The 27752-nt window shown below is 42.1% G+C and overlaps 1 protein-coding gene across 3 annotated transcripts in view; it reads left to right on the top strand.

Moving 5' to 3' along the window:
* Positions 1–1919: 1919 nt before the first annotated feature.
* ETFA (electron transfer flavoprotein subunit alpha) overlaps positions 1920–27752 on the top strand; it is a gene marked incomplete at its 5' end in the record, with an annotated part of 35770 nt that continues 9937 nt past the window's right edge. Inside the window, 9 exons of one of the 3 annotated variants that reach the window (XM_080551387.1) lie at positions 1920–1955; positions 12280–12429; positions 14307–14388; positions 14489–14571; positions 16202–16301; positions 17454–17564; positions 18836–18937; positions 19712–19780; positions 20827–20909. In XM_080551387.1, coding sequence (XP_080407513.1) covers positions 1935–1955; positions 12280–12429; positions 14307–14388; positions 14489–14571; positions 16202–16301; positions 17454–17564; positions 18836–18937; positions 19712–19780; positions 20827–20909 — 801 coding nt within the window. Of the gene's footprint in view, positions 1956–5361; positions 5470–9031; positions 9142–12279; positions 12430–14306; positions 14389–14488; positions 14572–16201; positions 16302–17453; positions 17565–18835; positions 18938–19711; positions 19781–20826; positions 20910–27752 lie in introns of those variants that run through there. The other 2 variants (XM_080551385.1, XM_080551386.1) reach the window with 2 other exon arrangements.

Raw genomic sequence — 27752 nt, 5'->3', positions numbered from 1 at the left:
TTGGGGACAATGCCTGATACTGAAAATAGATAATTAATGAGATAATGGGATACTGCATGTCACCTCCTGTCCAATGGGATTATCTGATGGCTAATTATGGACAGATTGTGATTAATGTGATTATGGATTGGTTATTAATCTGATTCTGGATTGATCTAGTTATGTTTTAGTCTGCTCCAAATGGTTAATTGGATCTGAGATAATAGAAATGCAGCTTGCACCAGATTTTGCCACATCAGTTGATGAAGTATCTTTTGATCTGGGTGGGTTGCAAACAATAAATTATTTACAGCTGTTGAGAAAATGACTCTTCCTTAGAATGTAGTCATTCATTTTATTTTCGAGAGCCTTTGAAAACAAAATCAATATCCTTTTTAAAAGGAGATGTTGACAAAAGAAAGGCACGTACATAACTCACAAACAAATGTGACGAAATTAAACAGTGGTTAACCCGGTGGCCTAATGTCTGGTGATGCATTTGAATTGCTATGTGGAGCTTTGGGCTCAATTCTTCTGAGACCAGCAGGGGTTGGGAGCATTGCAGGGGAAGAGGGCCCGGCTCTGCAGAAAGTGGTATTGCACAAGAGCTACTGCCAGCCCTGCTATTGATTAAGAATCAGCCATGGTAAAATGGCAAAGGGAGTCCTTGCCATTTTGTGCCCTCCGGGTAGGAGGGATGCAGAAAGTTCAAGGGCAGGGGAAGGACTCATCCCACCATCCCATCCGGCTTCCTCCACACCGGGCTGTGCCCATCTGATTCTTTTTTCCCCCCGCTCCGAGCCCATTACTTTCTGGTTGACCTCAGTCATGTCTCGGAGAGATGCATCTGGTCTTGATGTAGCCTGCCAGCGTGGGAGAGGCTGCCCGGCTCCCTGCGAAGCGTCCGGCTTCTTGCTACTTTCACTGAAATGCAAACTGCGTGTATGTTTTTGGGAATCTTGTTGTGCCATTGTCTGCTGGGTGAAAGGGGCAGTGGGTGTGTTGTGTCTGCAGAGCAGTGGGTCTGCTGTGGCACCTTAGGCTTGGGGTTGGGGGTGCAGGAGGCACGTTCGCCTTGCCGCCAGGTAGAATAAGCAGCTGGCAGCTTCACCAGAAGGTGCTCCTCTCTCAGTGGAGAAAAATGTCAAAAATCAAACAGGTCCCAAACACTGAAAACAGGCCCTCAAGGTATTATTTACTGAGCTGAAACTGAAGGAAACTAAAGGAAAAGCAACTTTCCCTTTTCTGTTCCTGCAGGCACGGGAAGGGCCATTCCCTGGGTGTCCCTGCTGCTGAGTGGGCTTGTGGCAGCACCGCAACCTCCAGGTTCCTCCCTGGCAGCGTAACAGGCAGAAAAAGCAGCTCCCTGTTTAAAAAATAATGCTGATACAATCTGGCTGTGAATTTTACACACTTCTCCCATTAGCGAGGAGGCGAGGCACTCACCAGAGGAGGAATGCAGGTCACCAAGCGGCCGTGGCAGGCACCTGCACAGGAGGGGAGCGGGGTGTGACCTGGGACACCCGTCCCTCACCCCTGCTACCGGGTGCTGCTCTCCTGGGCAGCAGGAGCTGCCTGCCCAGGGAACCCCAGCCCATGCTTCATGAGAGGCTGCAGCGCCCCTCTTTGCCTGTCTTCGGCAGGAGGGGCAGCTTGAGCTCCGTTGGTGACCGTGCTCTCTGGGAACAGTGACAACTTGCAGGAAACACAACGCGGTGTTGCTCCCTCGCTACCTAGTCAGCACCTGGAAATGGTTAGCATGGGAGAGGAGATGATGAGGAAGGGAAAACAGCTGCCTGCTGTTCCCTGCAAATGGGCTTTGTAGGTTTAGCTTGATTCGGTGGCTGTTGTGGGGTGGCTCTGGGGGAGTGCTCGCCTCCATCCCGGGCTTTGGAAATGGGGCTGGTGATATTGTCCCTGCCGGGGGGCCCTCCAGAGGCCGTGTGAAAGACAAAATGCTGACCAGAGGCACGCAGGTGGGAGGCTGTAAGGTGATCTGGATAAAGCATTAAGCACACCTGTGCTGGGGCTTTCGTTGTAAAGGAACTGAAAGGTGTTGAGATGTGTTTCAGGGGCAGGATGGATGGGGAGCAGAGAGCAGGGTCCTGGGGAGGTGCCTCCATTTCCCTCCTTGGGGGAGGGGTGAGTGCAGGGGGATAGGCAGTGTCCTGGGCTGCTGAACTGCTTTGGTTGCGTGGATTTGCAGAGCGTGGGCGTGGAATATTTCAGCAGCAGAGACCTCTCCCACTGCCCCTTCCCAGGTGGGTTTTCACCCCATTTCTCCCCGCGGCTGCCTGTCCGGTGCTGGGCCATGGGTCCCGCTTGCATGGCTTGGAGAGCCCTGCTGCACTCTAAGCAGGCTGCAGTTGCTTTAACCTTATTGGATTTTGACAGATTAGGAGGTGAATCCTTTCGTGTGCTGGGGAAGCTTCCCAAATGAAGCTCTTCTAATTTATCGGAGTCAGCTATGCCCAGAGATGGTGGGAGGAGTAAGCTGAGGATGACCCCTGCCAGAGGGGACCATCATAGCAGTAATAAAAAAAAATTCCTCTCCTTCTCTAAATCCCATAGTCATGAGACTGTATTAGCTGGATTCCATATGTTTTAATTAGGAATTATGTATTTTAAGGGAACCGAAATCCGATTCTGATGCAGACATGATGACATATTTGTAATGGCTCGTTTCATTTTCTTTTGTGGCCTTTGTTAGAGATACCAGTGCAGGTACCTGCTTTCATTTGAAACCCTATTTATATAATTTTGAGCAATCAGCGTTATTGATTTGTAGTGTGAAAAAATGTAATTCCCTTTCAAACACAGAAATTGGGTCAGCAGATCCTAATGAAATAATCCTGGATAACAATGCACCATAAATGGATCTGCTTCCACTAATTAAGGGCTAATTTTTTCATTCAAAATACAGAGTAAGATCCTCTGTCTGCATTAGACAGTGACTCCACCTTCAGCAGCACCTGCTCGTTGCGTGTTTTACTGTTTTTATTGTCATGCCTTAGGTGGGAAGGTCAAATAGAAAAAAGACTTTTGCCACCGTGCAGCTAATATGGATCATGCTGATATAATCCCTACCTGATTACAGTTATAAGCTCCTAAAACACTGGCCATACGTGATAGACTTCCTTTGTGCTTCAGGGTGTAATCCGCATCAAGCCAGTTTCAATAAAGATTACGTGCAACTTAAGTGTTGCTGAGGTTTAAAATCAAAGTTATAAACAGAAAATAAACAGCCTGTCACTTCTTTGGATGGGTGACACTACGCTTTGAAGTCTGACCTGGCGGGTGGCGATGTCACCCTGCTCGTCAAAATACCCGTGTGCTGTTAAACCAGATATGTGGGGAAAGGAACAACTTATTCCGAGCTAGGATGCAATTGGGTCAGTTTTGATGGAGTGGCTCACTTCTGGTTTGGTCTGAGGTGCTCACAAACAGAACAAAAACCCCAAACTCAAATGAGATCAGATTGTTTATTTTTGCTCTGGCGTTTTTAGGTGTACGTGCGTTGTTTCTGTTTGTTAAAGAGTTCATCCCCATGAGATGTGCTGTCTGCACGTTGGAAGCTCCTTTTTGGAGATGACAATAGGATTATGAAATTGTGTGTCATGCTTTTAATGAGTAAAACAAGTTAATTAAAAAGAAATAATGGCCGAGCTAAGGATGCTCGGGATGTTCTTATTTTGCATCCTTGTTTTGCTGTTGTTCTGGGCCTGGGGAGCTGGAGCGTGCGGTACAGCCACCTTTCTTCCTGCCTGAAGTGTTTGAGACAAAGTAGTGTCCGCTCTGACGCTTGTGCTGCTGGACCTGGCTACGTTTCTCTGTAAAGCCGGAATACTTCTTGGCATCTGAGGTGAAAGCCATGTGGCTGGATGCATTTTAGAGGTGGTCCGGTGCCAAGGCTGTGGCAAGGCTGAAGAGCCCTTTTGATCAGCTTGCCTCTTGCTTTCCTGCGGGGGCCTGAGAAATGCAGAACGAATCACTGACGTGCTGCAGACCCACGCCGATTCTTGGAAGAACGGGCCAAGTGCCGTAACCGTCTGTTTTCTTTACCCCAACCACTTCAGGATGGGAAGGAAGAAGCAGCGCTTGGGGCCGGCTGGTGATTTCTGTGAGGGGGTGAGGGAGATGTGCCCGGCCCAGGTGCGGCGGGGCTGGCAGCTGGCCGCTCCCTGGTGCTGGCCTCTCAGGGGCCCAGCGGCCGCTTGGCCTGAAACATTCTCGTTGACTTTCTGCTGTTTTTGCAAATCCCTCTCCCTGACAGGGGGGAAAAACCTGGCGGTATGGAAACATCGGCGAGCCTGGTCCCGGGGGCAGCCAGGCTGTGAGGAGTGGGGCAGCATGGCCGGGGCCAGGGCTGGCAGCTGGCTCCCCAGCCGCAGATGGGGGCACCTTGCCCTCCTCCTCCTCCTTTGCCGGGCACATGGCTCCAGCAGGGCCTGGGATGCTTCCTCTGGTTCCTGATGAGCAGGGAAGGGACAGGAGGCGGGACGTGTGTCCCCACAGCAGGCTCTCTCCTTGGCCTGTCCTCCAGTGCCGCCCGGGGATCCTGCCTGCATGTTGTCATCAGCGGCTGGCTGTGGTGGTCTGCGCGGGATTGCTCCTGGCACCCGGCAGGCTCCTTAGCAGCCACTGGTGGGTGTCTGAGGAAGGGAGGCGTCTGGTGGCAGTGCTGGCATCCTGCTTCGGGTTTTGGAAGCTCAACACCCATCTTCTTGAGCCAAGAGACAGCTGTGGTGACCACACCTCAGGCCTTGGTGAGTCCTCATCGTGCGTTGTCACCCCTCCCAGGCAGCAAGCAAAAGGACAAGGGGAAATGGCTTCAGGTTGCACCGGGGTGGTTTAGGTCGGATATTAGGGCATGTTTCTTCATTGAAAGGGCTGTGCGGGGGGAAGCCGCTGGGTCACCATCCCGGGAGGTACTCAGGGGACGTGCAGGCATCGTGCTTAGGGACACAGTTTAGTGGTGGGTTTGGCAGTGCCATGCTAATGGTTGGCCTTGCTGATCTTAAAGCTCTTCTCCAGCCTGAAGGATTCGATGGTTCTGTGATTCTACAGGGCTTTATCCAGCCCCACGCAGGAACATGCCGGGGGCAGAGGGGAAGGGCCGCGGGGGGGCTGCACGAGCTGCCGGGGGCTGCGCCTCGTGGGGCGCTGCGGCACGTGCGGCCCCGCCCCGCCCCGGCGAGGTGCAGCTGCCCGCCGCCAGCCAGCGGCTGCGCGCTTCCCGCCCTCCGCCAACGGCCCCTCGCGCGCTTCCCGCGCTCCCCAACCGCCCGCCGCGCGCGACCCGCGCCGCGCGGGGCCGGCCGTCGGCGGAGAGAGGGAAGGAGCGGGCAGCGCAGCGCGCCCATTGGCCCGGCGCGGCGCCCAATGAGGCGGCGGGGCGGTGGCGGCGGGGCGGCTCTCGCGAGAGCGGCGCGGGGCGGCGGCGGCGGAGCCATGTTGCGGGCGGTCGCGGCGCGGGGCGCGCGGCGGGCGGTGAGTGCGGGCGGGCGGGGGGCGCGGGCTCCCCCCGCCCCTCCCGGCCTGGCGGGGGCGGCCGTGAGGTGAGGTGAGGTGAGGGGGCGGCGGCCGGGGGGCGAGCGGCGGGCGCCGCCGGGGCCGCGCTCCCCCCGGGCTCCGCTTCGCCTCCAGCCCGCCCCTGCCAGGACCGAAGCTGCAGAGCTGCCGCCGGCGGGGCGCGGGGCCGTTCGCAGCCGCCTGCCGAGCCCGCAGGGCCGGCGCCTGGCGCTGCAGGAGCGCTCCCGGGCAGCCAGCGGGGAGCAGCCGGGCACGGCCCCGGGAGCTCGCCCCAGAGCCGGCGGCGGGCGGGAGGTGCCTGCGGCCCGTGGAGGGGCTGTCGGGGCTCGCTCCCCGGCACGCCCGGTGCCGTGCAGAACCGCGAGTGTTTGTGCACAGCGCCGTGAGCTGCGGGCCGGAGCTGAAGACAAACGCAGCCTGTCGCTTCCCGTGGTGACCCTCGCGTTGCTCAACTCGGTGGCCTTGGGAGGCCGCTTGCTCTGCCATTGCGCCCACATTGCCAAATTTAACAGCTAGGTGAACTCAAGGTTAGTTGCAGCAAATGATTCATGAAGTCTCCCCGAACATCCCGAGATGTGCACTTGAACCGTGTGCAGATAGCCATACTAAACGAGCTTTAAATCTCACAACTTTCCAGTTGAGATCTTGAATGCTTTTACAGGTACTACAGTTCTGGAGAGCTCTAAAATAGTAACGATATTTATTAATCGCTGTGAGGTACTAAGAGTGTTTTAAAGAGCAAAGGTACGCCGGGACATATGTGATTTAATGAATCTAAAATTGTAGCTGTTGTAATCACAGATGTCTCTGAGTAATTGTTAGACCATAGGCTTTCCAGAGCAAAGGTCTTTATGACCTTAAGAGCTCCTGGAACATATGCTCTGGCTGTGTAAATAATAATTTACTCCGGATAGCCACGTGATTCAGTTTCACAACCTGGAAATGAAGTCAACTCCTTGTTTCAGCCATATGCCTCTAAAGTTATACGTTTATAAAAGCAGTCAAACATTGTGTCCATCTTCCACGTGCAGGGTACAAAGTAGCTGGTGTGAGAAGTGAAGCAGTTCTCTGTTTGGCACTAAGACTTCTCTTGAAGCACTTCATCGGGTTTTGGGTTGTGCAGTTCCAAAGTGTCTGCAGAGACACAGGGTGTGAGAGTAAAAGTACAAGCAACAAGAGAGTAAAGTACAAGCAACGAGGAAAGGCTGGAGTTGCATAACTTAAAGAAAGGAGGACTGAGGGATATGAGTGCAAGTACAAAAAGAACTGGTGCAGCAGTGGGAGTAAGCCATTTCACCAGTCCACAGACAGTAAAATAATAACAGTAAGGTTAAATTGCAAGAAAGCAGTTGAAGATGGTTAGGAAGAATGAAGGCAGGCGTTAAGAAATCCTTTCTAGTAGAAAGGTTAGTCAATTTTTGGAATAGGTTGCCTAGGAGTCATTGGAATGCTCTAACAGCGAGCTGGACGTATGTCGGAAGTAGCATCGATATGATTGCTTATCATTGGAGGGTGAATGGCTTTGTATGAGCTAGTGAGCTTCCAAACCTGCAGTGGTATCAGGTCGTGGTCGTCAGGATTGTCTTGAGGTCAAACATTCCTACCTCTATGAAATAACAGATTGCATATTCCCTTAAAATTCTTTCTTTTTTTTTTAAACTAGATAAGCGTGTGCCTGACTTTTTGCCTCTCTCTTTTTTTTTCTCACATGACATTGCACAGCAGTGTAAGGCCAAGTTCACTGTGGGTGGATATCATACCAGCGCCTTGAAATTTGTGTCCAGTTGTCATTCAGCCTGTGCTGAAGTTAGAGTGTATCCTTCGGGTATTCTTGAAGGGCAAACAGTGTTCGTCCTGGTTATTTAAAGACATAAATGAATCTCTTGGCCTCCCTCGCTTGTATGCTTCTTCAAAAAAAAAAAAAAGAAAACAATAGAGCCAAAGAGTGAAGGAAATTGTGGCTCTCCATTTAAGAGCACTGCTTTGCTTTGTCTAATATTTCAGCATTCTGATTTTGTTTTAAAGATCCAGATAGAATAATATTTGCTCTTGTTTTTGTGATGTGTTTTTTATTGAAAAGGGATGCTTTAGAGTTGGCTTCTTATTAAATGAAATAATAGGCTTATTCTTGCAAAGCTATTTTAGATCTTCTGGTGGAAATGGGCTTAACTGAAAGGTTTTTTTTCTCACTCTGTAGTGTAGTATTTTACCATAGAATAGCTTTTGAATAAAGATAATGTCACTTGCATAATTTTTAGTGATATGGAGCAGGTAGTCATAACTTGTCTTTACAGTGTTCTGGGGGACAATGACTCAGTTTTCACAGCTGATGAGTCTTTCAGTTTCTGTTGATTTCTTCAGAGCTCTCAATTTCCTGATATTTCTAAAAACAGTAGATTTTATTTCATATATATATATGTATGTATATATATACACCATGATGCACATGTTGTTTTTTATTTTTTTAGCCTGAAATAATTCAAATAAATGGATTTAATAGCCTGAAACATACCAGTGAATTTTGACCTTACTCAGAACGCATAGGGTTCTATTTGTAGCCTCAGGAAATGCTTTGTATGTAGCAGTCAGCTGCCGTTGGCTGGCTCAGACTGATACCTTTTTTCAGTGTATTCACGTACGCTGAATGTACTGCCAGTAGTGTTGTCTGTGTTTAAAAACAGCTCTGTCGCTTACTAACAGTTCACGTGGGATACATCTGGAAGAACTTCTGTATTACATCTTCAATTCCTTCGTAATTTATCATAATTCCTAAATAAATCTTTAAGCATTTTCTTAATTTTTTTTTTGCTCTTCTTTGTTGCAGTTGTAGCTCCTCCCTTTTAACTCAGGTACCTTTAGCATAGCCTTTCCTGGAGTTAAATGTCTCAGACCAGTTCTGTGGCCAGATCTCTATAGATGTTCAAGGAGAAGTATAAACTTCATTGCTAGAGCTCCCTCCTCTCCTTGAGCTTTCCAAATAGTTTTTTACTTTTTTTTTCCCCCAAACTTTGCAGCTGTGAGACTGTCTATTAATACAATTAGGCATTATTATTTTTTTTTTGTATAGGGATGTAGCCATTGTCTTTACTAGGATTTGTACCCTGAATGCTTGTCCCTGGAGGCCGTTCTTGGGAATTTTGTCCAGTGCCGATGGGCCTGTATCAGATATTTAATTCCTATTAAGCTGCTTTAGAACTTTGTTTCCTGGCCAGTTTGCTTTTACAGCGAAGAAGATCATGTCTAGGGATCGGTTGCAGGCCGTTCGCTGTCAACTATTGACTGTAGAGGCAGTTAACACCTTTTTCCTCACTGGTCGTACCAAGCAGCAACGAAAGATTTATGACACTCTTGTCTCTGATTTCCTAGCTGTTAGTACATGTGCTTTGTAGTGTATAAGCAGCAAATCCACATTTAAGAAGTGCTGACCTACTTGTGTGTTGTACAGGTGACCCGTCCACGTGCTGGAGGACTGACTTGCACTTGGTGTTGGTGTTGCTGTGAGGAGCAGGCCACCTGTGCAGACTGAAGGAGGACTTAGGATGTATGGCACGTTGTTGGCCTTTTCCATGGGTTTCTCTGCCCCTGTACTGGGTGTGTCCAGCTTTCAAACGTTTGTCTGGGGCAGTAACAGTGAGTGTTCTCAGTTACTTTGCACGAAGCACGGAACTCCTGAGGTTATGTTTAAGGTTTTCACGTTCTGCTCGGAAAACATTGCTGGGTTTCTCAGGTGGGGAGCAAAGAGATGCTTGGAGGTAATTTGAGCAGATAGAGTCAGCGAGGCCCCTGGTGCTCTGCGAGTGACTGAATTGGCGCATACTGCATCTAGGTTAATCTGGAAGCCAGATGCCAGGTTTACTCACCAGTAAGTGGAGGAAGGAGGGAGGTGATGGCTCTAGGCGCTTTTCCTTCACAGATGTGTATTTTACTGTAGACCGAGTCACCGTGTGGTTCCGTGAGGTTCCTCCAGAAAGGAAACGTAGATGTTCCTGCTGTAGAGGGAGCAGGGATACCTAACTTCGATCGATGTCTAAAGCTAGGTGAAATACTTTCCAGTCCTGATGGTTGCTCTTGGATGTGTTCATGGTATGCTGGTGTGCATGTGAGAAGACACTTGATTGCCCAAGTTTGTGGGATGTTCAATTGTGATGGGTTTTCTTGGCTAGCCTGTTTTTCTAGAGCTTGGTTTTCACCAGGAGCCTTCTATGGCACATGTGCTGAGTGCCGTTCCCTCTCAAGGCGTTGTTTTCAGTAGCTTTGTTGTTCTGTATGTGTTATTAAGTGTGCTTTTGCTGTCAGCTGGTTAGGTTTACACTTAACCTTCCTGTTTTATCTGGGATTGAAACTAGACATCCTGCCTGTACCGGTGGAGAAATTGTCAGTGACATGGTTAGGAGTTCCTGCTCACATGCAGCTGGAGAAGTTAATTGATCGAAATAACCACCAGTCCTCTTCACTGACCACCTCATTGCAGATTCTCAGTTTTCAGGATCATCTGTGACTGGATAAATTAACCTCTGGTTTTTATGGCTAACTCTGGTTTGGTTTTAGTTGATCTTACAAGTGGTGTTACCTGTGTTAGTATATTAAAATTCTGACTCACATTGGAATCTTATTTGGTCATCCAGGATTTTTACCCAAGATCTGGAATGGGAATTTTAATTTGTTTTAAATTTGGTAGTACCTTTGTGTTCAGAGATGCCATGTATGTAGGCATTTTAACGGTTGGACTTGATGATCCTGGAGGTCTTTTCCAACTGAAATGATTCTGTGATTCTGTCAAGTGGCCTTCCGGTGTACAGTTCCCACAAATATAAAATGGGGGATTATCGGTTTAGAAATAATATTTAGTTAATGCTGTAATATCCAGTGTGCTCAAGCAACAGCCATTACTCTTCTTCTTTTTGGCTAAAAAAGGAATTATTTCTCAGTTTATTTTAGAATTGGATGACAGTGATACAGAGCACTTCTGGTGGTGCAGTGCTTATTTAGGGTAAAGTTCATAATATAGTCAGAACTAAATGTGTGTTTAAAATGCACGCTGCTTCGAGCCTAGCCAGTCTCTTATTAAAGAAATCTTTAAAGAGTCTGGGGCTCCCTTTGGAAATTTGAAAACTTCAGAATCTTTCAGGAGTACGGTCCGCTGTACCCTGTGACACAACTATAAATCATTTAAGAAGTGGGCTATTCGCCACAAAAGCATGGATTTATTCTTCAAACGGTGACTAAAATCTCATAACTTTTATTGCAAATGATGTATGAAACATAATCAAAAATATGCTGTGTGATCTATATTGGCAATAAATATTTTGTTAGTGGCAATTGGCTTCAAACGTTCTCAGAATCTTTAATCATAACAAGTAGCCTTATGCATAAAATATGAAAAACAGTACTTTTACAAGAATTCCTTATCATTTTAATCAAAATGACAAATGATGGTCCTGATTCTGCAGAAACTTATCTTTGTATTTACATATTTATACTGTGATTATTTTCAGAGAAGTCCTTGGGTGCGCTTCCTCTGTGAAGCTTAGCATGGTGGTAGGATTTGTATGATTGAAACCCATAGCCAGATTTCAGCCTCTCAAATTTTTGTGAGCTGTTTTCCTAGCTTAAATGATGGGTTACCTATTTGGCATGAGTGAAGATGGGCTCAGAATGTATGTTTAAAGTAGCATTTGGCTGTCCATTCTTTAGCATTTTGTTAGTATTTGTGCCTTGTCACATTAATAAATATATTTTGATTTCCGTATTACGGTGATCATAACTGGAGTTTTCATTCAGGCTTCATGTATGAAAAACAGAAACTTGAAGATTAATTTTCCCCTCCCTACCCCTAGCCTTTTCCCAACCCTAGTATTAGTCTTGGAGGAATAACCTGTTTTCCAGGTTCACCTGAAAATTAGCGAGGGAAGTCTCAGAGCTCAGAATGTTGTGGTTTGATTTTTTTTTTTTTTGGTTTGTCTATTTTTTTCTTTTCTTGACTTAGAAGCTGAAGTCAGTGTGGATGGTGAATTGATGAAAATGATTATTTGAGCACCATTACATCATGGTGGTGTAGACTGAGTGGACAAAAGTGTCAAATGTTTTCAAGGAAAATAGATTATCTTCCAGTCGAACCTGATGCTGTTTAACAGGCTCTATTAGTGTGTTTTCATACTGCGAGCCTGGGCTACTTATCTGTCTTCATGCTCCTACATACAGTTTTGCTGTTACAGATAACTAATTGAAAAAAATGAGCTCCGTAGCAAGATTTTGGCTAAAACATATGGGAAAATAAATAAATAAATAAAAATAAAAAAACAAAAACAAGTAACTACTTAATTCCTGCCCCTGGTTTCCTGGGGTCTTAGGCTTGCTTGTCAAATTTCCACGTGCATTTCAGTCCACAAACACCTGAAATCTTAATATTACCTTCACGTTAAATTAAATTCGCTCTTTAAGGTGCTTAGTTCAGTTGATCAACTGATTTTATATGTGATTTATTAAAATTTTCTTCTTAATATTGTTCAGTATTTTCCTGTGAAGGTTTTAGTTGCTTTAAAATGGTATGCTGAAGTCAAGCAAGTTTATACTTAAAAAAAAAAAAAATACTAAGTATTTTGCTTGCTTAATAAATATTATCTAGATTTAGTCTGTTTTGATTGACAGCACCAGTATACAGGTTGTACAATTTATAATTTTCTGTGAATTATTGGATTCTCTTAAGGAAGGTTTTTTACTTAAATGCTAAGTGTCAAACTCCTGTCTCTCTTCTCTCTTTCTTTAAAGGCATCACTGCTCCAGCGGTTTCAGAGTACGTTGGTCATAGCAGAACACAACAATGAGACTCTGACACCCGTTACACTAAACGCCGTCACTGCGGCAAAACGTCTTGGAGGTGAAGTTTCTTGTTTGGTAGCTGGTACCAGCTGTGACAAGGTAGGAAATGCTATTTTCATATGAATGAAGTAATGAATGCGGTGAAATGATACATAGTAGTATGTTGGCTAGCTTGAAAAATAATCTCTAGTGAAGAGGAACTCTGCCATGAATTGCTAATCTGCAGGAAATGTCCTGCTCTTGAGCTGTTTCTCATCTGAAGTGGAAATGTGGGGGTAGTTTTGATTTCACAAGGGAGAGTATCAGTATAAGCTGTTACAAGTTAAGAAAGCAAGTTTTTACAAGACTAAACGGCAATTAACTTTTAAAACAACGTTTCAATTTCACTGTAATGTTTGAAAAATAAATACTGCGGTGCTGAGAATTTGGAAGAAAAAAACTTGTTCCGTGCAAACAGACATGAGCAAAAATGAAACAGCATCGCGACGGGTGGAGCTTCTGAGTGTCTTGCTTTTACTAGTCAGCTACTAGTAGCATAGCGAGAGTGCATTTGCAACCTGAAAATCTGAAATTAGTGTTTCTTGACTTTATCGTATGTCTAAAGTTAGTTAACTCTGTTAGCTATTGTACTGTTAGTTTAACCGTTGTTATGTGCAAAATCTAGAGGCAGTGTACTGTTAGTACGTTAGTGACACTCTTCTTCCAGTATGATGTCATCTTGTGTGAACAGGAAAAGTAACAATAATTATGCTTAGTATTTTTTATACTAGGTTATTGCTTATGACTTGTTATTCTGAAACTGGCACATACAGTCTCGTGCAGGAGGCCCATTCATTCATTGCAGCTAATTCACAAGTAGCTGGGGAAACCTCTCTGGTTATTGAAGACTAATTCTCAACTGAGACCCAGGTGTTCAGCGTTGACACTGAAAGCAAATACTTATCTAGATCAAGAAGGAAAAGAAAAAACCCACACCTTATACTCCTGCCTTTGGGTTTCCTTATTCTTTGGCACTTGTATAGTAGAACAATGATTGGGAATGTTTCATTTATTTGTTTTTTAATGGTAACTGTATGGTGTCTGTTTGGCAGTGTATGTCATGCTGGGAAAAAGTTCTTCACAGAAAATGAAGTGTTTTTTTTTTCTCTTTTTAAGCTGCTTTGTAAGAATCTGTATTAGTAGGACAAAAGACTATTCTGTAGCAGCTATTATGGAATATTTGTTTTCTTTTGTTAATTTGTAAGGGTAAAACTGATTCTCAGCAAACTCAGTAAAACTATGTTAGTTCTAGGACAATGCATGTGGCTTCCAGACATCGCTGTCAGTCCTCTTGCCTCTGATCTGCAATAACCCTTTTATCATTTAAACTTCACTTCTGCAAATTTAAAGGGAAAAAAATGCATAAATACAGTGTTGAAAATATACATTGCATCAGTAGGCAGAGTCAGCTGCAAACAAAGAATTGCCCCTAACATTTGGACAAAGATCATAACATCGCCGTACAGTTTTATTTGCATTGTATTCTTGTGTTGTAGATATTGACTGATGTAAAGAAAGCAGGATTGTTTTCTTGATGATTATATTTAGAATACTGAGTAATAATCTTTGAGTGAGTTTGTTATTGGCTGTTATGATAAAACTTGAAATCATTGTGTAGTCTTGCACAGAGAGGACAAACTTTTCCAGGTTTGATTTGCTTTCTAGTTTTCTTACTCAAAAAATGTGTTTGCACTACCCTGTATGGCACTGTGCTGTGAGTCAGATCCGCATCTCATTCTGTAAGGTTTATTCCGATTTTGAAATACACGTGCTCTTGTGTTCCAGTTTTAAGTAAGCTATGGTCTGTGAGCAATTTGCAGTAGGGACTGTCTCCTGCTATTTGTTTATGGTGCTGGCCACCACGGAGCTCTAAGTGCAGTTGGAGCCTCCATGTGCTGTTATAACATAAACTAGTAATAATTCGTTTGTAACCACAGGTAGCGCAAGAACTCAGCAAAGTGCAGGGTGTTGCAAAAGTTCTCGTGGCTCAGCATGATGTATACAAGGGATTTCTAGCAGGTGAGACTTGTTTTTATCTATTGACAAAAGAAGTGGTATTTATATTTCTGGCTGAAGATAAAATAACTGTAAATTTTCAGCAATATCTATTTATTCTCAGAGGAGCTGACTCCCTTGGTTTTGGCAACTCAGAAACAATTTAATTACACCCATATTTGCGCTGGAGCATCTGCCTTTGGGAAGGTAAGTAGATCAAAGCGTATCAAAAATTTCTTGTGGAAAAGAGACAGAGGTTCTTTTATAGGTATGAGTGTAAATCAAATACGTGAGAGAGGGCTTTCAGATCAGCCATGGACAATTTGGAGTTTTCAAGAAATGTTAAAGTAGTGCATTTAAGAGTCATTAGCTAGAAACACTGATTCACTTCTGAGTTTTATTATGGGCTGACTTGGACAAAGGAGCAGTGCAGAAGCAGTAGCCAGCTAGTCCTATGTGCATAAGGCAGGATATATAAAATGTGTAACACCAAATAACACTAAGAGATCTGAAAGTATTATGAAAATGTTAAGGGAAAATGCAGTAAATAGAGATGAAAACCTATTAAACATTTTTTGGTGACTCTTGTTCCACTTTTAGTGCTATCAAGATTGTTGTGTGATTTCCATGTTGATAGGAAGGCGTGTAGACCTATTGGTAGCAAATGTTTTTGCGGGGAGGAATTACATCTGTGATGTAGATTGAAATGTCTGTAAATACATGAAAACACAGATCCAAGTTCTACTGAAGATCTTTCTGGGAAAAAAAATAAATCAGTGCTTCTTAACAGGTACATACTTAAGAGAGCCGTAGTACTAGCAATCTGGTCAATGTTGTAGTGTAGCTAAATTAGGGAAAAAGAATATTTTAGAAATCTTGCCAATGTGGAATGAACAGTGCTATCAGCCTTCCATCTGACTACTTTTGATTCCAGTCAATGTCAATTCACATATTTGTAATTTTGCTAAGAGAAATCTTTACATGCCTTAAGTCTTATTCGTATTTTTTTTCCTCTAGTTTTCACTTATTTTTGATCTGCAGTGTCTTAGTAAAGGTTAATATCAGTGATGGGTATGCTTCCATCACTGAGTAGTGCTTTTCTAGAGGAGTGAATCAATGACTGTTGTCATAGTTATACGCTGCTTAATGCGAGTAAAGATGTCCGGGCTCTTTGTGTTGTACCAGATAGGAGGGGGAGAAAAAGCAAGTAAAGCTCTTGCTGTCCTTAGTTTCTTAATGCCTCTTGTTATCCTCCTTCCCATTCCCAAAGGTGCCAAATAATTTTCTGGAGTCAATTTCAGAGTAGGAGTGTATATGTGTATATATATATATATATATATATATATCAATTTTAAAAGAATACATTTTTGGTTTTTAGGGGGAGAGTACTGTTTTTTTTCCTCTTGTTGTCTCTGATAAATAGCTTCCAAAATGCTTTTTTTTTTCTTTTGAAGTGCTGTTACAAGAACTCAGCAATCCATAATTGTCAATTTTCTGAGTAAATTGCATCTATAGTTTTAAGCTATTGAAGCAAATAAGCCTCCTAATTTAAGATATTGAATTAAGGGTTTACTTACTGTAAGGTTCATAAAATTTATAATGTTATTACAATACTGGGTTTTTATTTGGCTGCTAAAGCTACATGGGTAGTCATGCAGTAATCTTGGAGTCGCATGCGCCTTTTTACTCAGAGACAGCACTCTATGAAGTTAAAATTAGGCCAGCAAATGTTTCTTTACTTAACATGGGGATTTAACCTTATTTCCTTTACGTTTTCTCATGTTCAGTTTGCAGATTCCAGCATTTACTTTGCTAACTCTTCATCTCTAACTTTTAGAATCTTATTCCCAGAGTGGCTGCTAAACTTGATGTTGCCCCTATTTCTGACATCATTGAGATTCAGTCACCAGACACTTTTGTGAGAACTATCTATGCAGGTGAGTAATCACAAAAGGTACATGGTGCTTGTGCAAAGAAGGACCCGATGCTGGTAACTGTATTTTTGAGTCCTGCTTTGGAATATATCAGGAATTTTCGCTTTACAGTCTGAAATACAGAGGTTCATGAAAATCAAATGTGGGGATGAATGCATTGCTCCATATGTGAGAATCCACGTAATACCAGTACCTTTGATTTTAGTACTGCATGATTTTAGTTAGAAACTAGGTCTTTCACTTAAATGAATAGAATTTGATATTCTCCTTTATATATATATTCCATTTCTTTGTTCAGTGTACTTCTGACCCAATTCTGTGAAATGTAAAACATTAAGTCAATTGTCCAACTTTATTTAATATGGCTGCCATTAGTTCTGATTTAAGATACCACAGGGTTATTTTTCCTAATTATGAAGACGCTAAACTGATTATTTATAGTATTAAACTGCCATGATTTGTAATTCTTTTTTCAGTCTTATTTCTCTAAAGCTTGTATGACCCTGTGTTTTAATTTAGCTTGTGTTTCTTAATTTTACTGTACAAGATCATACCACGTGTACCAAGGTGGTATTTTATTTTGAGTTACGTTACCAGTATGTGATTTCGTGTTGCATTTTTAAGCTGCTTCCCATTAATTCACAGTTTCAAGATGACTTTATTTACAAATAGCTGGCGTTGCAGCATTTTTTCAGTTTAGTCTTCCCTGTAGCCTTTTCTGTGAAATAAATACCTTACATAGTTAAGACAATTGAGAAGAAACACAAACCCACAGGTACTTGGAGCAGAACTCATTGTCTTCTGTTCTGATGAAGTCATGAAACGGTAAAAGATCAACTTTGAATTATAGCTCCTTTTTATGTTTAAGAATGATGCTTATGAAGTGTTTTTATTCCTTCTGAAATGTAAAAAAAAAAAAAAATAATAATAATATGTAAGGGATTATTTGAATGCATTACATCCCTTTAAAACAAGGGAATTGTTATAATGAAGAAACATAGAGATAAAAAGTAAATTAAAATACTGGATATGGATGTATATTAAGTGCGAAGGTTTTCAGTTTTGATCATCTGAAACATTTATTTTGGGATGTAACTTTACATTAGTGTGTGTGATATTGTCTTCTGTAAAAACAGTGTGATCCTTTCTTTTTAGGAAATGTCATTTGCACCGTCCAATGTGATGAAGCGGTTAAAGTGTTTTCTGTACGGGGAACTTCTTTTGAGGCTGCACCAACAAGTGGTGGTAGTGCCAGTGTAGAAAAAGGTGAGCATTTGTTCTGATATTTCTTCATTTCATGTGATAGAGTTAGTTTTGCTCACTGCAGGCTGATGTTTCACAGGAGTATTTGTCAAAGCAAACTGATAATGATTTTGTAATCTTAGCTTTATGCTTTTTATATGGGTACTTCCGTTTCTTTTGATGCATGGTAAGGGAAGATATGGATTATCATCTCACTCGCTACTTTCTCTTTGACCAGAAATGGAGATTATTTGTCTGTGCGGAAATCTGTGCCTGTTTCACTCACTGCTTAAACCTCTGCCACAGCAATCTTGAAGCTTTTCCTTAAAGTTACAGCTGTTTGAATAGCCAGGTTGGTTTTCAAAGCAGAATTGGGCACAAGTAACAGTGTCTGGCAATCCACAATTCTGGTTTAATCTGTTGTATTTAGGTTGAGACAGGTCATTACAGTGTCGAGCTAAATTAGCTGCAGTTTAAATTGGATTGAGAACACTCCATCATTGTTTTATATTAGCTTTACCTAAATCAGTTTAAATTGTTATTTTAATGAAGCCACTGTAGCTGTGATCACAGAGAAATCTGCAGTCTCAAAACTACAAAATTGTTTAGTTTGGAAAGGACCTCTTGAGATCATCTAGTCCAACCCCACTGCTCAAGCAGGGTCAGGTGGAGCAGGTTGCCCAGGACTCTGTCAAACTGGGTATTGAATGTCTCCTGGCCACAACCGCTCTGGGCAACCTGTTCCAGTGTTTGATCACCACTACTGTTTTTCATTTTGGGGCTTTTTATGACAGTCCTGTAAATCCAGCAGAGGCAATCATTATTAATATGCTGCGTGTCCCCCATGTCACGTTCCCACTCCTTGCGTTTTTCTGTGAGGCTGAGTAAGTGCCCCTGAACCTTCCTTTATTTTCCATCTTCTGTGGAAGTTAGGAAACAGATGCTACTTGATACTTAGGATTAGCGTATTGTACTGTCATTGCACTCCTTGGTTGGCTTGTTTGCCTGTCTTTGAAAAGGACCACGCTTACTATGCTGGATTGATATCAATACATTACTCATACAGCAGACCTTCACTTCAGTGCAGCTTGATGTACAAAAAAGAAACTGTTTATAAAAGTGTGTTTTCTTGTACTGTAGAGTAAGTGAACACAACTAATAACGTAGGGTTGTATTAAAATCTTGTGGTAGAATTAGTTCTAGGATGAACTTGTGCATTAAGTTTAAACTCAAGGTTGAAAGTACATACTTTATGCTTTTTCTTGTGGATGTTTTTCTTAATCTGATTAAAACAGTAACCCCTCCACCGCCTGTTGGTCAATCTGAATGGATTGAGCAGAAGTTGACCAAAAGCGATCGACCAGAGCTTACCAGTGCAAAAGTAGTTGTATCAGGTGGTAAGTAGACAATATTAAAAATGTGTTATGGTGCATTTAACTAATGGTACATCTTGATTAAGTAGTATCTGTAGCAAAATATTATAATTTGATACATTTTTGAAATAGATTATGATGTAATTCTGAAATGGGGCATAGGAGACAGTGGGAAGACATCCAGCATCTGTGTATCATGAAGAGGCAAAATGTGAAAGTTTAACATACGCGAGTAAGTTTTTTAAGAACGTTATCATATGTGGTGAGTCTCTTTAAAATGATAGAAATATGAAGTATTTTTAGATGCAAATCTGTCATTTTTGAAATTACAGCTAATCATTACAGGCAGTTTTCAGTCATTTTACAAATCGTTACATTTGTATTCTGCTGGTCAGGTATCAAGTGATGGACTGTGATTTTTACTGTGTGCTTACAGCTTAAAAAATAAAAATCCTTTGTTATCCCACTAGACTTTTGTACCTAAAACTCTGCCTGAAGCCAGCAGAGGGAGCACAAAAATCCAGTTTCCTGACTTTAGAGGAGGAACTTGATAGTACTGACAAAGTAGTCAGAGTGGTGTTGGTTTATACATGCAAAATAACAGTTATTTCAAAAATGAAAGCTATATCTCAAAATGTTAAACACTGTTTAATAATATATCCAAAAATAGCCTATGCAAGGGTGTATTTCTGCCTTTGCAAATGCAGATACTAATACAGAATGTGTATGTATGCAATAAAAAATCTTAAAGCATATTGTGTTCTTTCTTCATCTTTTTTTTTTTTCTGAACTTTTAAGGAAGAGGCTTAAAGAGCGGTGAAAATTTCAAGTTGCTGTATGATCTTGCGGATCAATTGCATGCTGCAGGTAAACTTGTTTTCCTCCTCCTTTTAATCCTGGTAATTACATTTTTAAAAAGGTCCCATGAAAATCAGTACAGTTCATAAGTCTTTTGTTTTCATCTCTCTCTCAAATTCTTTAAATCCTGTCAGTTTAGTCATGGATAAAGTTTTGATTTGTCCTGGTGTTCAACTGTGTATTTAAATTCCAGGGTCTGAAGCAAAATGGTAAACTGTCCTATTCCTTGTCCTCAAATCTCCAGAACACAAGCTCACAAACAGAAAGTGAAATTGTAAACGTATAAATTAAAAAACTGGGCTTAGCACTTTTAAAGTGCTGATGTTTTCTTCATACATTCTTATATACTGCTTCTTTACAGAATACCAGTTGTTATGGTATGAGTGGTTCTCTGCTTGCTATGCTTTTGCTTTACCAGGAGAAAACTGACCGTGTACAGTGTTTCAGCCAAATATTCTAAGTAATGGTTGGGGGAGGAAGAGGAGGAGGAGCTGTTTGTGCTAGGGTTCTTACTACATTAGCTTTAGATTTTACATGTAATAATAAATAATTTTTTTACCTGAATGTCTTCGTTTTTAAATTGGTGGCTTCATTGGCTAAATGACCATATGATATTTTCAAGTTTAGTTTGTTATTTTTCTTTACTATGCCTGACTTCTGAGCTTGACGAGAATATAAGGTGGCACATGTGTTCTGTTCAAATTTGGTGGAACGTTATGGGAAGGCATTTATGGGAAAATCCTCTTTTGACAAAGCAACAAGAGAAAATAATGGAAACATGCCAGACTGAAATCCTTGGTTTTAAATATATGGCCCTTTGGTGCTGGGAGAAAGGATTTCCTGTTGCTTAAGAAGTGCATTAGCACTTAGTATTTGGAAGTTTCAGCCAGTGGTATGGAGAGGGATTACTATAAGAGCTTTTTAGAGGGAAGTTTCTAAATACGTGCCCATAGTGTGTGGGACTCTTCAGTAAAATACATGTGCTTTTATGGTGGTATAAATTTGGCTTGCTAATATTTTAAAAGAAAACATTGGAAATATTTTCTTTCAACTAGTTGGAGCTTCCCGTGCAGCTGTTGATGCTGGCTTTGTTCCTAATGACCTGCAAGTTGGACAGACGGGCAAAATAGTAGCACCAGTAAGTATGGAAATACCTTTCATAAAAGAGCTGTGATGTCTTCAAGCATACTTGTTCATTCAAAGCAAATGCTTAGAAATGAGCTAAGTTTTAATACTGAGCCTAACAGGAAAATCTTACGTGCAGCGTGATACTGTCACTGGAATATGCATTTGAAAACTGTAGCAGCAAGCTGTGACATAAATCTCAACTTCAGGTCAATTGGAAGTGTTCTGCAGACAGTTTTGTTAGAGGTTTTACATGCTGGATTTTTTTTTCTAGTTATCTGTGCTGAATCTTTTTTTAGCATTCTAAGAACCGTTATTGATAGGCTGAAAGGTGTCATTGCTAATGTAAACTTGAAATCATGCTGACGCGTGGCTTGGCCTCTGGGAAATGTTCTTTTTGCAAGTAGGCTAGATGATGATTTCTTTTTAAGCTTTGGTAAACTGTAAATGGATTGTTGCATTACATTCTAAGCCAATTATTTGTACGGGATGAAAGTGCGAGAAATTTAAGATAGAAGTAATCTACAGATTGGCTGCTGTAGAGTGGAATACCAAGAGGGAGATATTCTAGTAAGTATCTTAACGTTGGGGATTAAACCTGCTGTACTGCTTTTCTGCTATGCATCTGAATATCATGGAGGACTGATTTCTGTCCTCATGTATCTTTTTGGACTGGGATGGGGTGGTGCTTTTGAGACTACTTGTCATTGTTCCTTACGACCCGGGAAAATGTGGGGAAAGCGATAGACAGAGAAAGCACACTTGAGCTTTTGTAAAATAAGGAGGTACAAATGGAGCTCATCTCAGTGTTGAGGTAGAACGTACACTAGTGTGTCTTGAAATGAAACAAGCAAGGACACGAGTGACTAACATGGGTGGGCATGGAAATCTGTCAGATGCACACTTTGAGCAAGTGTGCGGCCCTTCAGTAAACAGTTACCTCTGATGAGTGTGTATGGCAGAAGGCACTGAAGGGCAACTTTTTACCTGTTAAGGTCTTAGTGAGACTGTGTCAAACCAGTCAAACTATGACCATTATTTTTCCGGTAATACGTCCAGCAGGAGAGAGCATTACTTGGAGGTGTTAAAGACAGGAGTTTGGGGTTCCTGGAGTCTGTTGCCAGTTCTGCCTCCTGGGTTTTCTTGAACAGGATACTCTATGCCTATGAGTTCTTTCATCTTGAAATGTGAACAGGGATGCTGGCTGGTTTTGTTTGCTTTTTTAAGTCCTTATCAAGAAGGAGGCCTTCTGATGACAGCCCTGCAGAAGGGCTAAATGGAGGTATTTCTAGGCACACTAATGTTTAAGCTGTTAATCTATACGATAACCCATCACTACAAAAAACAGGATCTGAAGAACAGATATAAAACCTATAGATAAGAATTAAGGTCTGTCTGGTTGCATATTGTGTCCTTCCAAAATCTTGATAGCAGTGATATTAACCTCTGCTATGCAAGGAAATTGTGAAGCGGTACAGAATACAAATGCAACATTAACTCTTCTTTCTGGTGATGTCTTTGTTTTGGCATAACATGTAATTGTTATCTTTTTGGAAATAGCGCAGGCCAGCCATAGTCCCCAGTGTAATACTTTCTCTTTGCGAAGGGAGCGTTTGTGTTTAAATATAATACACTTTCTTTTGATCACACACTAGGCATAAGGTCGAATATATAGCTGCTATAGGTCTCAGCAAACTGGCAATTAATCACATCAGTGCTATCTCAGAAAATGCAACTGCAACGTATATGGAAATTGCAGGTTCCTCAGAAGGCAAAGTTGGTTGTCACATACCAAAAGCTTTGAAAACCAGGAAAGTAAACTGAGTGTCATTTAACTGCATCTTTTGAAAGGGCGTGAGACTGGCTGTCCTGAGCTCTTTACTACCCAAATTTCCATTAGTGAAGCGGGAAATGCTAATTTGAAAACAGCTCATCTCTTGTTTCTATGTCTCAAGGCTCAGTGATGAACATTCTTTCCGGAGTCAAGGAAGGGCACGTAACTGTTTATGTTAACATAAAAAAAGCTAGTTTTTGATGAAGAAATAGTGCTAAAAACTTAGCACAGATGGTTCATAGCAACGTGAAAGTTGTAAGAATATACAGCCACATCATAGGACCATGTCAGAAACCTCCCTGGCTGACTAATGAATATTTAACTATTGTGTCAATAAATGATCCTAACTGGTATTACTGCATGGTGCTACATCCTTTTGTCAACAGTTTGATGCATTACTCTCTCATTTCCCCTCATCCTTCTTAACGAATATTTAATAAGCAGTGAGTTATCTGGTGTACTGCAAACTGCACACCCCTTGTTTCCAATTGTTCGGATATTTGTTCTGGATCTGGGAATACCTGCAAGGACAACACGTGGTGGGTTAGAAATGTGATAGAAAATATTTTATGTTAATTGCAATGGAAGTACAAATTGAATTGGTACTAAGCCCTTGGAGTTGCTGACTCGAATTAATTTTTCAGCATGCAGGGTAGGCATTTTAAAGAGGAGAAGGCTTGAAGATGCACATCCTTACCTTCACATTCCTAACGTTCACAGTCATTTTGGCTCTTTAGCGAGAGTACAGTCCTGTGCGGTGGAAGAGAGAGTTCACTTGAAGAAGTAGAACTGAACTTTCTTCATCAGATTAAGATTATACTGGCTATTTTAACAATCCTCTAGAAAGTGACTGCTTCCTCTTCTTATGAGGTATGGTTGATACCACTAGTTCAGAGAGAGAGAGCTCATGTTTTCTTTGGAGAACTGCAAAACAGCTTTGTACATTGGTTTGTTGTATTAGCTGAGTCCTTAGTTTTGTGGTTAGCTTTGAATTCCAGTTCACAAGGTGTATGCCCTCCTGGGCAGGTGGGATTTGAGCAGGATAAGAATCTTGGATGCAAGGAATAGTTGGAGTTTGAGACATACTTGCTGTCCTATGCAGCTGTTAGTTTCCACTGGAAAAGGATCTTAGTGTGTGCTCTTACTCTGCTATTAATAGTCTCTCGCTCAGCCTCAGCGGAGGATTGGAATGCATTGCTTTTCCAGGCCTCTGGAACAGGGTCATTTTTGAGACTATGGAGGGAGAAGAGTTAATTACGAATTTAGGAGGAAGGGAGGTGCTTTTGCTGCTGCTTCTTGCCTATGAATGTGTGGGGAGCGTTTCTGAGCTGATCATTGGGTAAGAAGGTATTCTTCTAAAAGATGTGCTTATTTCTTCCCTTGTGCCTTCTGTTGGGGATTTGGTGAAGAAAGAGTAATTTTGGTCATTGGCCCTTCAGTAATTCCATAACAAACTTCAGTTTTTAAGAGTGCAGTTCCACCAGTGTATCACTGGACGTGAGAACCTCATGGCCACGGTAACTTGGCTGAAATGCTGATATATTAATACATGAACAAACTGCCAGTCAGGAAACAGTTCCAGGTTGTTTGGTTTAAGTAACGAAAGAATGGAGTTAATTAAGGAGTACAAGTTTCACCTTTCTTTCTGATTGAGAATTAGTTCTATGCAGTACACATACACTCTCAAAATAGCCTTGGATCTCTAAACCATGAGCTTGTTATTCATGTTGGGATTTATGCATTTTGTTTATTTTTGACTGGATCTTTGGTATTTTTTCTTTTGGGACCTTCTCAGTACAGATTTGTGAGGAAGAGGCACCTGGGGGATGACTGAATCTATACAAATAGGTGCCTAATTCCATTTTAGCCATTTGGGATATAAGAAATAGATTTACAGGGCTGGGAGTTCCTGTGTGGGACCTAGAGGCTTTGTCCATGTGGAGCAGCATCTGGGATTCAGGTGGGAAATCCTATGCTGTCTACAGTCCCACTAGGTGCCTATGTGTGGGCACCAGAATTCTCCCCATGGTCTCCCAAGGTTTCCCTTCCGCCCTCTTCTGGTTAAGTTCTCCCTTCAGCTTTTGAAGATGGGGTCGTGCTGGGATTCTCACTCTCTCAAATTCTCCCCTTTTCAGAAAGCGTGTGTCATTTCAGGCTGTTTGTTTTGTGATCCCTTGACCTTTTGAAGGATCTTCTGCTTCCTGAAATGCATCCCTCTGGTTTAATTTCTTCAGAGTTTGAAGTCAGTGTTCTTTCAGGGTTCAGGTCTGTAACGGCTTTAGCTTTCCTTATAGGTTTTCCTAGCTGCCAACAAGGAATACGTGGCCAGACAAGTAATTCACGATGTTGCAAGGCTGTCTTCCTGAGAAGGATGCGTTACAGAGGGTCCTTCCAGCCAGGCAGAACTTCATTCATTCTTTTAGGTGTTCCATTGCAGTTGTCTTGTTTCTTCCAAAGTTGGGCACAGCGTACCATTCCAGCAGAGAAGGTAACAAGAAGCTGAGATGGAAAACTCAGGAAGGCAGAAGTTAGGAAATATACAATGTAGTAATAATTGTCGCCAGATTAGGTGGTTGTGCTGGAAATGTGATCTGATTGCACAGAAGGCAGATGCGCTTGGATATTGCATATGCTGAGAAATCTCATGTGGGGGAGGCATGTGGGAATTCAGTGTCAGTGTAGGTCTGATGTGACCACCAGGAGTAAATGTGCTGATCCACTTAGCTTCAGTGCTTAAGCTTCAGTTTCATACCAGAGACTCTCCCTGGGTGTTATGGATTGCAGGAAGTGGGAGGCAGATTTACAACTGGCAGGAATTGACTTAATGAGGGGAAAAGAGGCATGTTAAAGAGGTGCAGCTTCAACTAAGATGCTGAAGTGTGAGATGTTGGTTCAAACGGCTGAAAGGCACAAATGCTGTGGAAGAAAAGGAACGAGTTAGTGTGTTGTATCAGGTAGAAAATGCTGGAGTGGGATGAAAGTACAAGTGGGAAAAAGCAAGCTGAATAGCAGGAAAGCATTTCCTAGCAGTGAGATACCTGAATCTGCAGAATGGTCTTTCAAGGAGCCTGGAACTCTTGTTTCTCCACTTGTTTTACAAGGTGATGGGACACGTTCTGAGCTCATATTTGCTCCAGTGTTTTACTAGGCTGTCCTTTTCAGCCCAGTGAGTGGCTTGAAGTATTTGATAGTCACCACCTTGCTTTGGGAGTAGCTCTAAAGGTGAAGGGCAATTTAGTATTATCAACGTTATTCCTCTGTTTCTATTTGGTGGCAAAGCAATCAAATACTTCACCTAGCCAGGATTTCCTCTCTTTAAAAAGCGTGAGTGGATACATGGATACGAACTCTTTTTCCATTTTTCTTCCTGTTACTTTCTTAGGGATTGTTTGCTTGCTCAAATCAGTGTGTCTGTTAGGGTTTGTTTCCCTTCGCTCCTGTGAGGAAGTGCAGGGAAATGGAAACAAGGTGTGTCTTATTCCAGTATTTATCTTTCTTTTTGGTCTCTGACTCTTATCTAGAACTTCTAACAATAGAAAGAATTAATTAATTTCTTTGGGTTCATGAGAAGTGTAACCCATGACTTGAAAAATGTTCTTCTCCTTGCTTATTGATGACGAGATCTTCGTTACTTCTGAATTTCTTACCCATAGAAGAAAGTATTGAGATAACTAAAGTTTCTGTATTCAAACATGTGATACGTTACTTAATTTGTCACACCTTCAGCAAGCTTCTTTGTGAGAATGTGTTATTTCTGCATTAAATTTGTGGGTTTTATTAATAGACCGGCAGGTGCGCTTTTCATCGTATAAATGGCTGAGGCTGTTAGGTAGCTCACAGATGGGAATAAGGCTGGGAACACTGACCGGGCTTGGGAAATTGTTTTTGGAATATCTCCTCTGATAATTCGCTACTGTTGAAAAGTAGCTTTATAGTGGGAAACTTTGTATGCAGCTGGGACTGAATTTTACAGACTACCTTTCTCTGACTTGCTAAAAAGCTAAGGATTGACAACCCCTTTCATCCCGCATTATCCAGTGTAGCTTTTAACTCCAAGGAAACTATGTTCACAAATTGATGCTCTGCTCCTTGGGGGTTGGTGCAGAAACATTAAATTGTACTAAAATATTCATATGTGAGTGCATTTAGCTGAAAGCAATTGATGTGCTTTTCTCTAGAGAGCAAAAAGAAATTGCTGTATGGCCCCACACTCCAGCAGACAACCTAACCATGCTTAAGAGTAATTACATAGCTTGTCTCATCAAAGGTACTTACAATGAAAAAGAAACTGTAGTTGGGATGCAGTTTAGTGACATGTACTTCTTGAATGGAATGTACTTGACAGCGTCGCTGAGTAGTACATACTGGATAATTGTTTGATATACAGTGCAATATATAAGAACTTGCATCAAGCCAGAACATATTTTATTGGGTTAATAGTTTGTAATTGGAAGGAATCTCTTGTATGAAGCAACTCCCATTAAAACAATTTCTTTCTAATTCCATTGTCCTTTCACTCTTGCAAAGAAAATAAAATGTCTGAGCTGCCTTTGAAAAGAGGACACGTGCCAAAGGACTTGATCAAACTAGCATGTTTAAATGCATGCCACTGGTAGGGGGATGAACTGATGTACACTGAAGGTTTTCAGTGCAATTTAAAAGTTGGCATGAAAATAGATGGTAGCTGACAGCACTCCTGCAAAGTAACTGCCTCATCTTGCGTTGCACCAGTGAAAGATGCACAACAGAGCTCCACAGCATTCGAAATCACTGTAAGTTACAACTAAAAACTGTTCTTGTTATTCTCTTACTCACATGTAGCTTTAACTGCCCCAAGGCAGCCTAAGGCATTTAAAAAATATTCACCAAAGAAAAAATGAAGTAATATTATATGCCAGCAATTATAAATAATTGGAAGAATCAGTATGCACAGGAAAAAAACTTCATTGGTGTGTTGATAATTATAATCATCCACACAGAGCACTCTGGTGATGTTTATCCAAACAGCGTGTAAGTGGCTCT

Source organism: Anser brachyrhynchus (genome assembly GCF_964034855.1).
Source record: "Anser brachyrhynchus genome assembly, chromosome: 11".
Classification (NCBI taxonomy): Eukaryota; Metazoa; Chordata; class Aves; order Anseriformes; family Anatidae; genus Anser; species Anser brachyrhynchus.
Note: the sequence above shows the minus strand (reverse complement) of the source record. Positions and strands in the feature narration are given on the sequence as shown.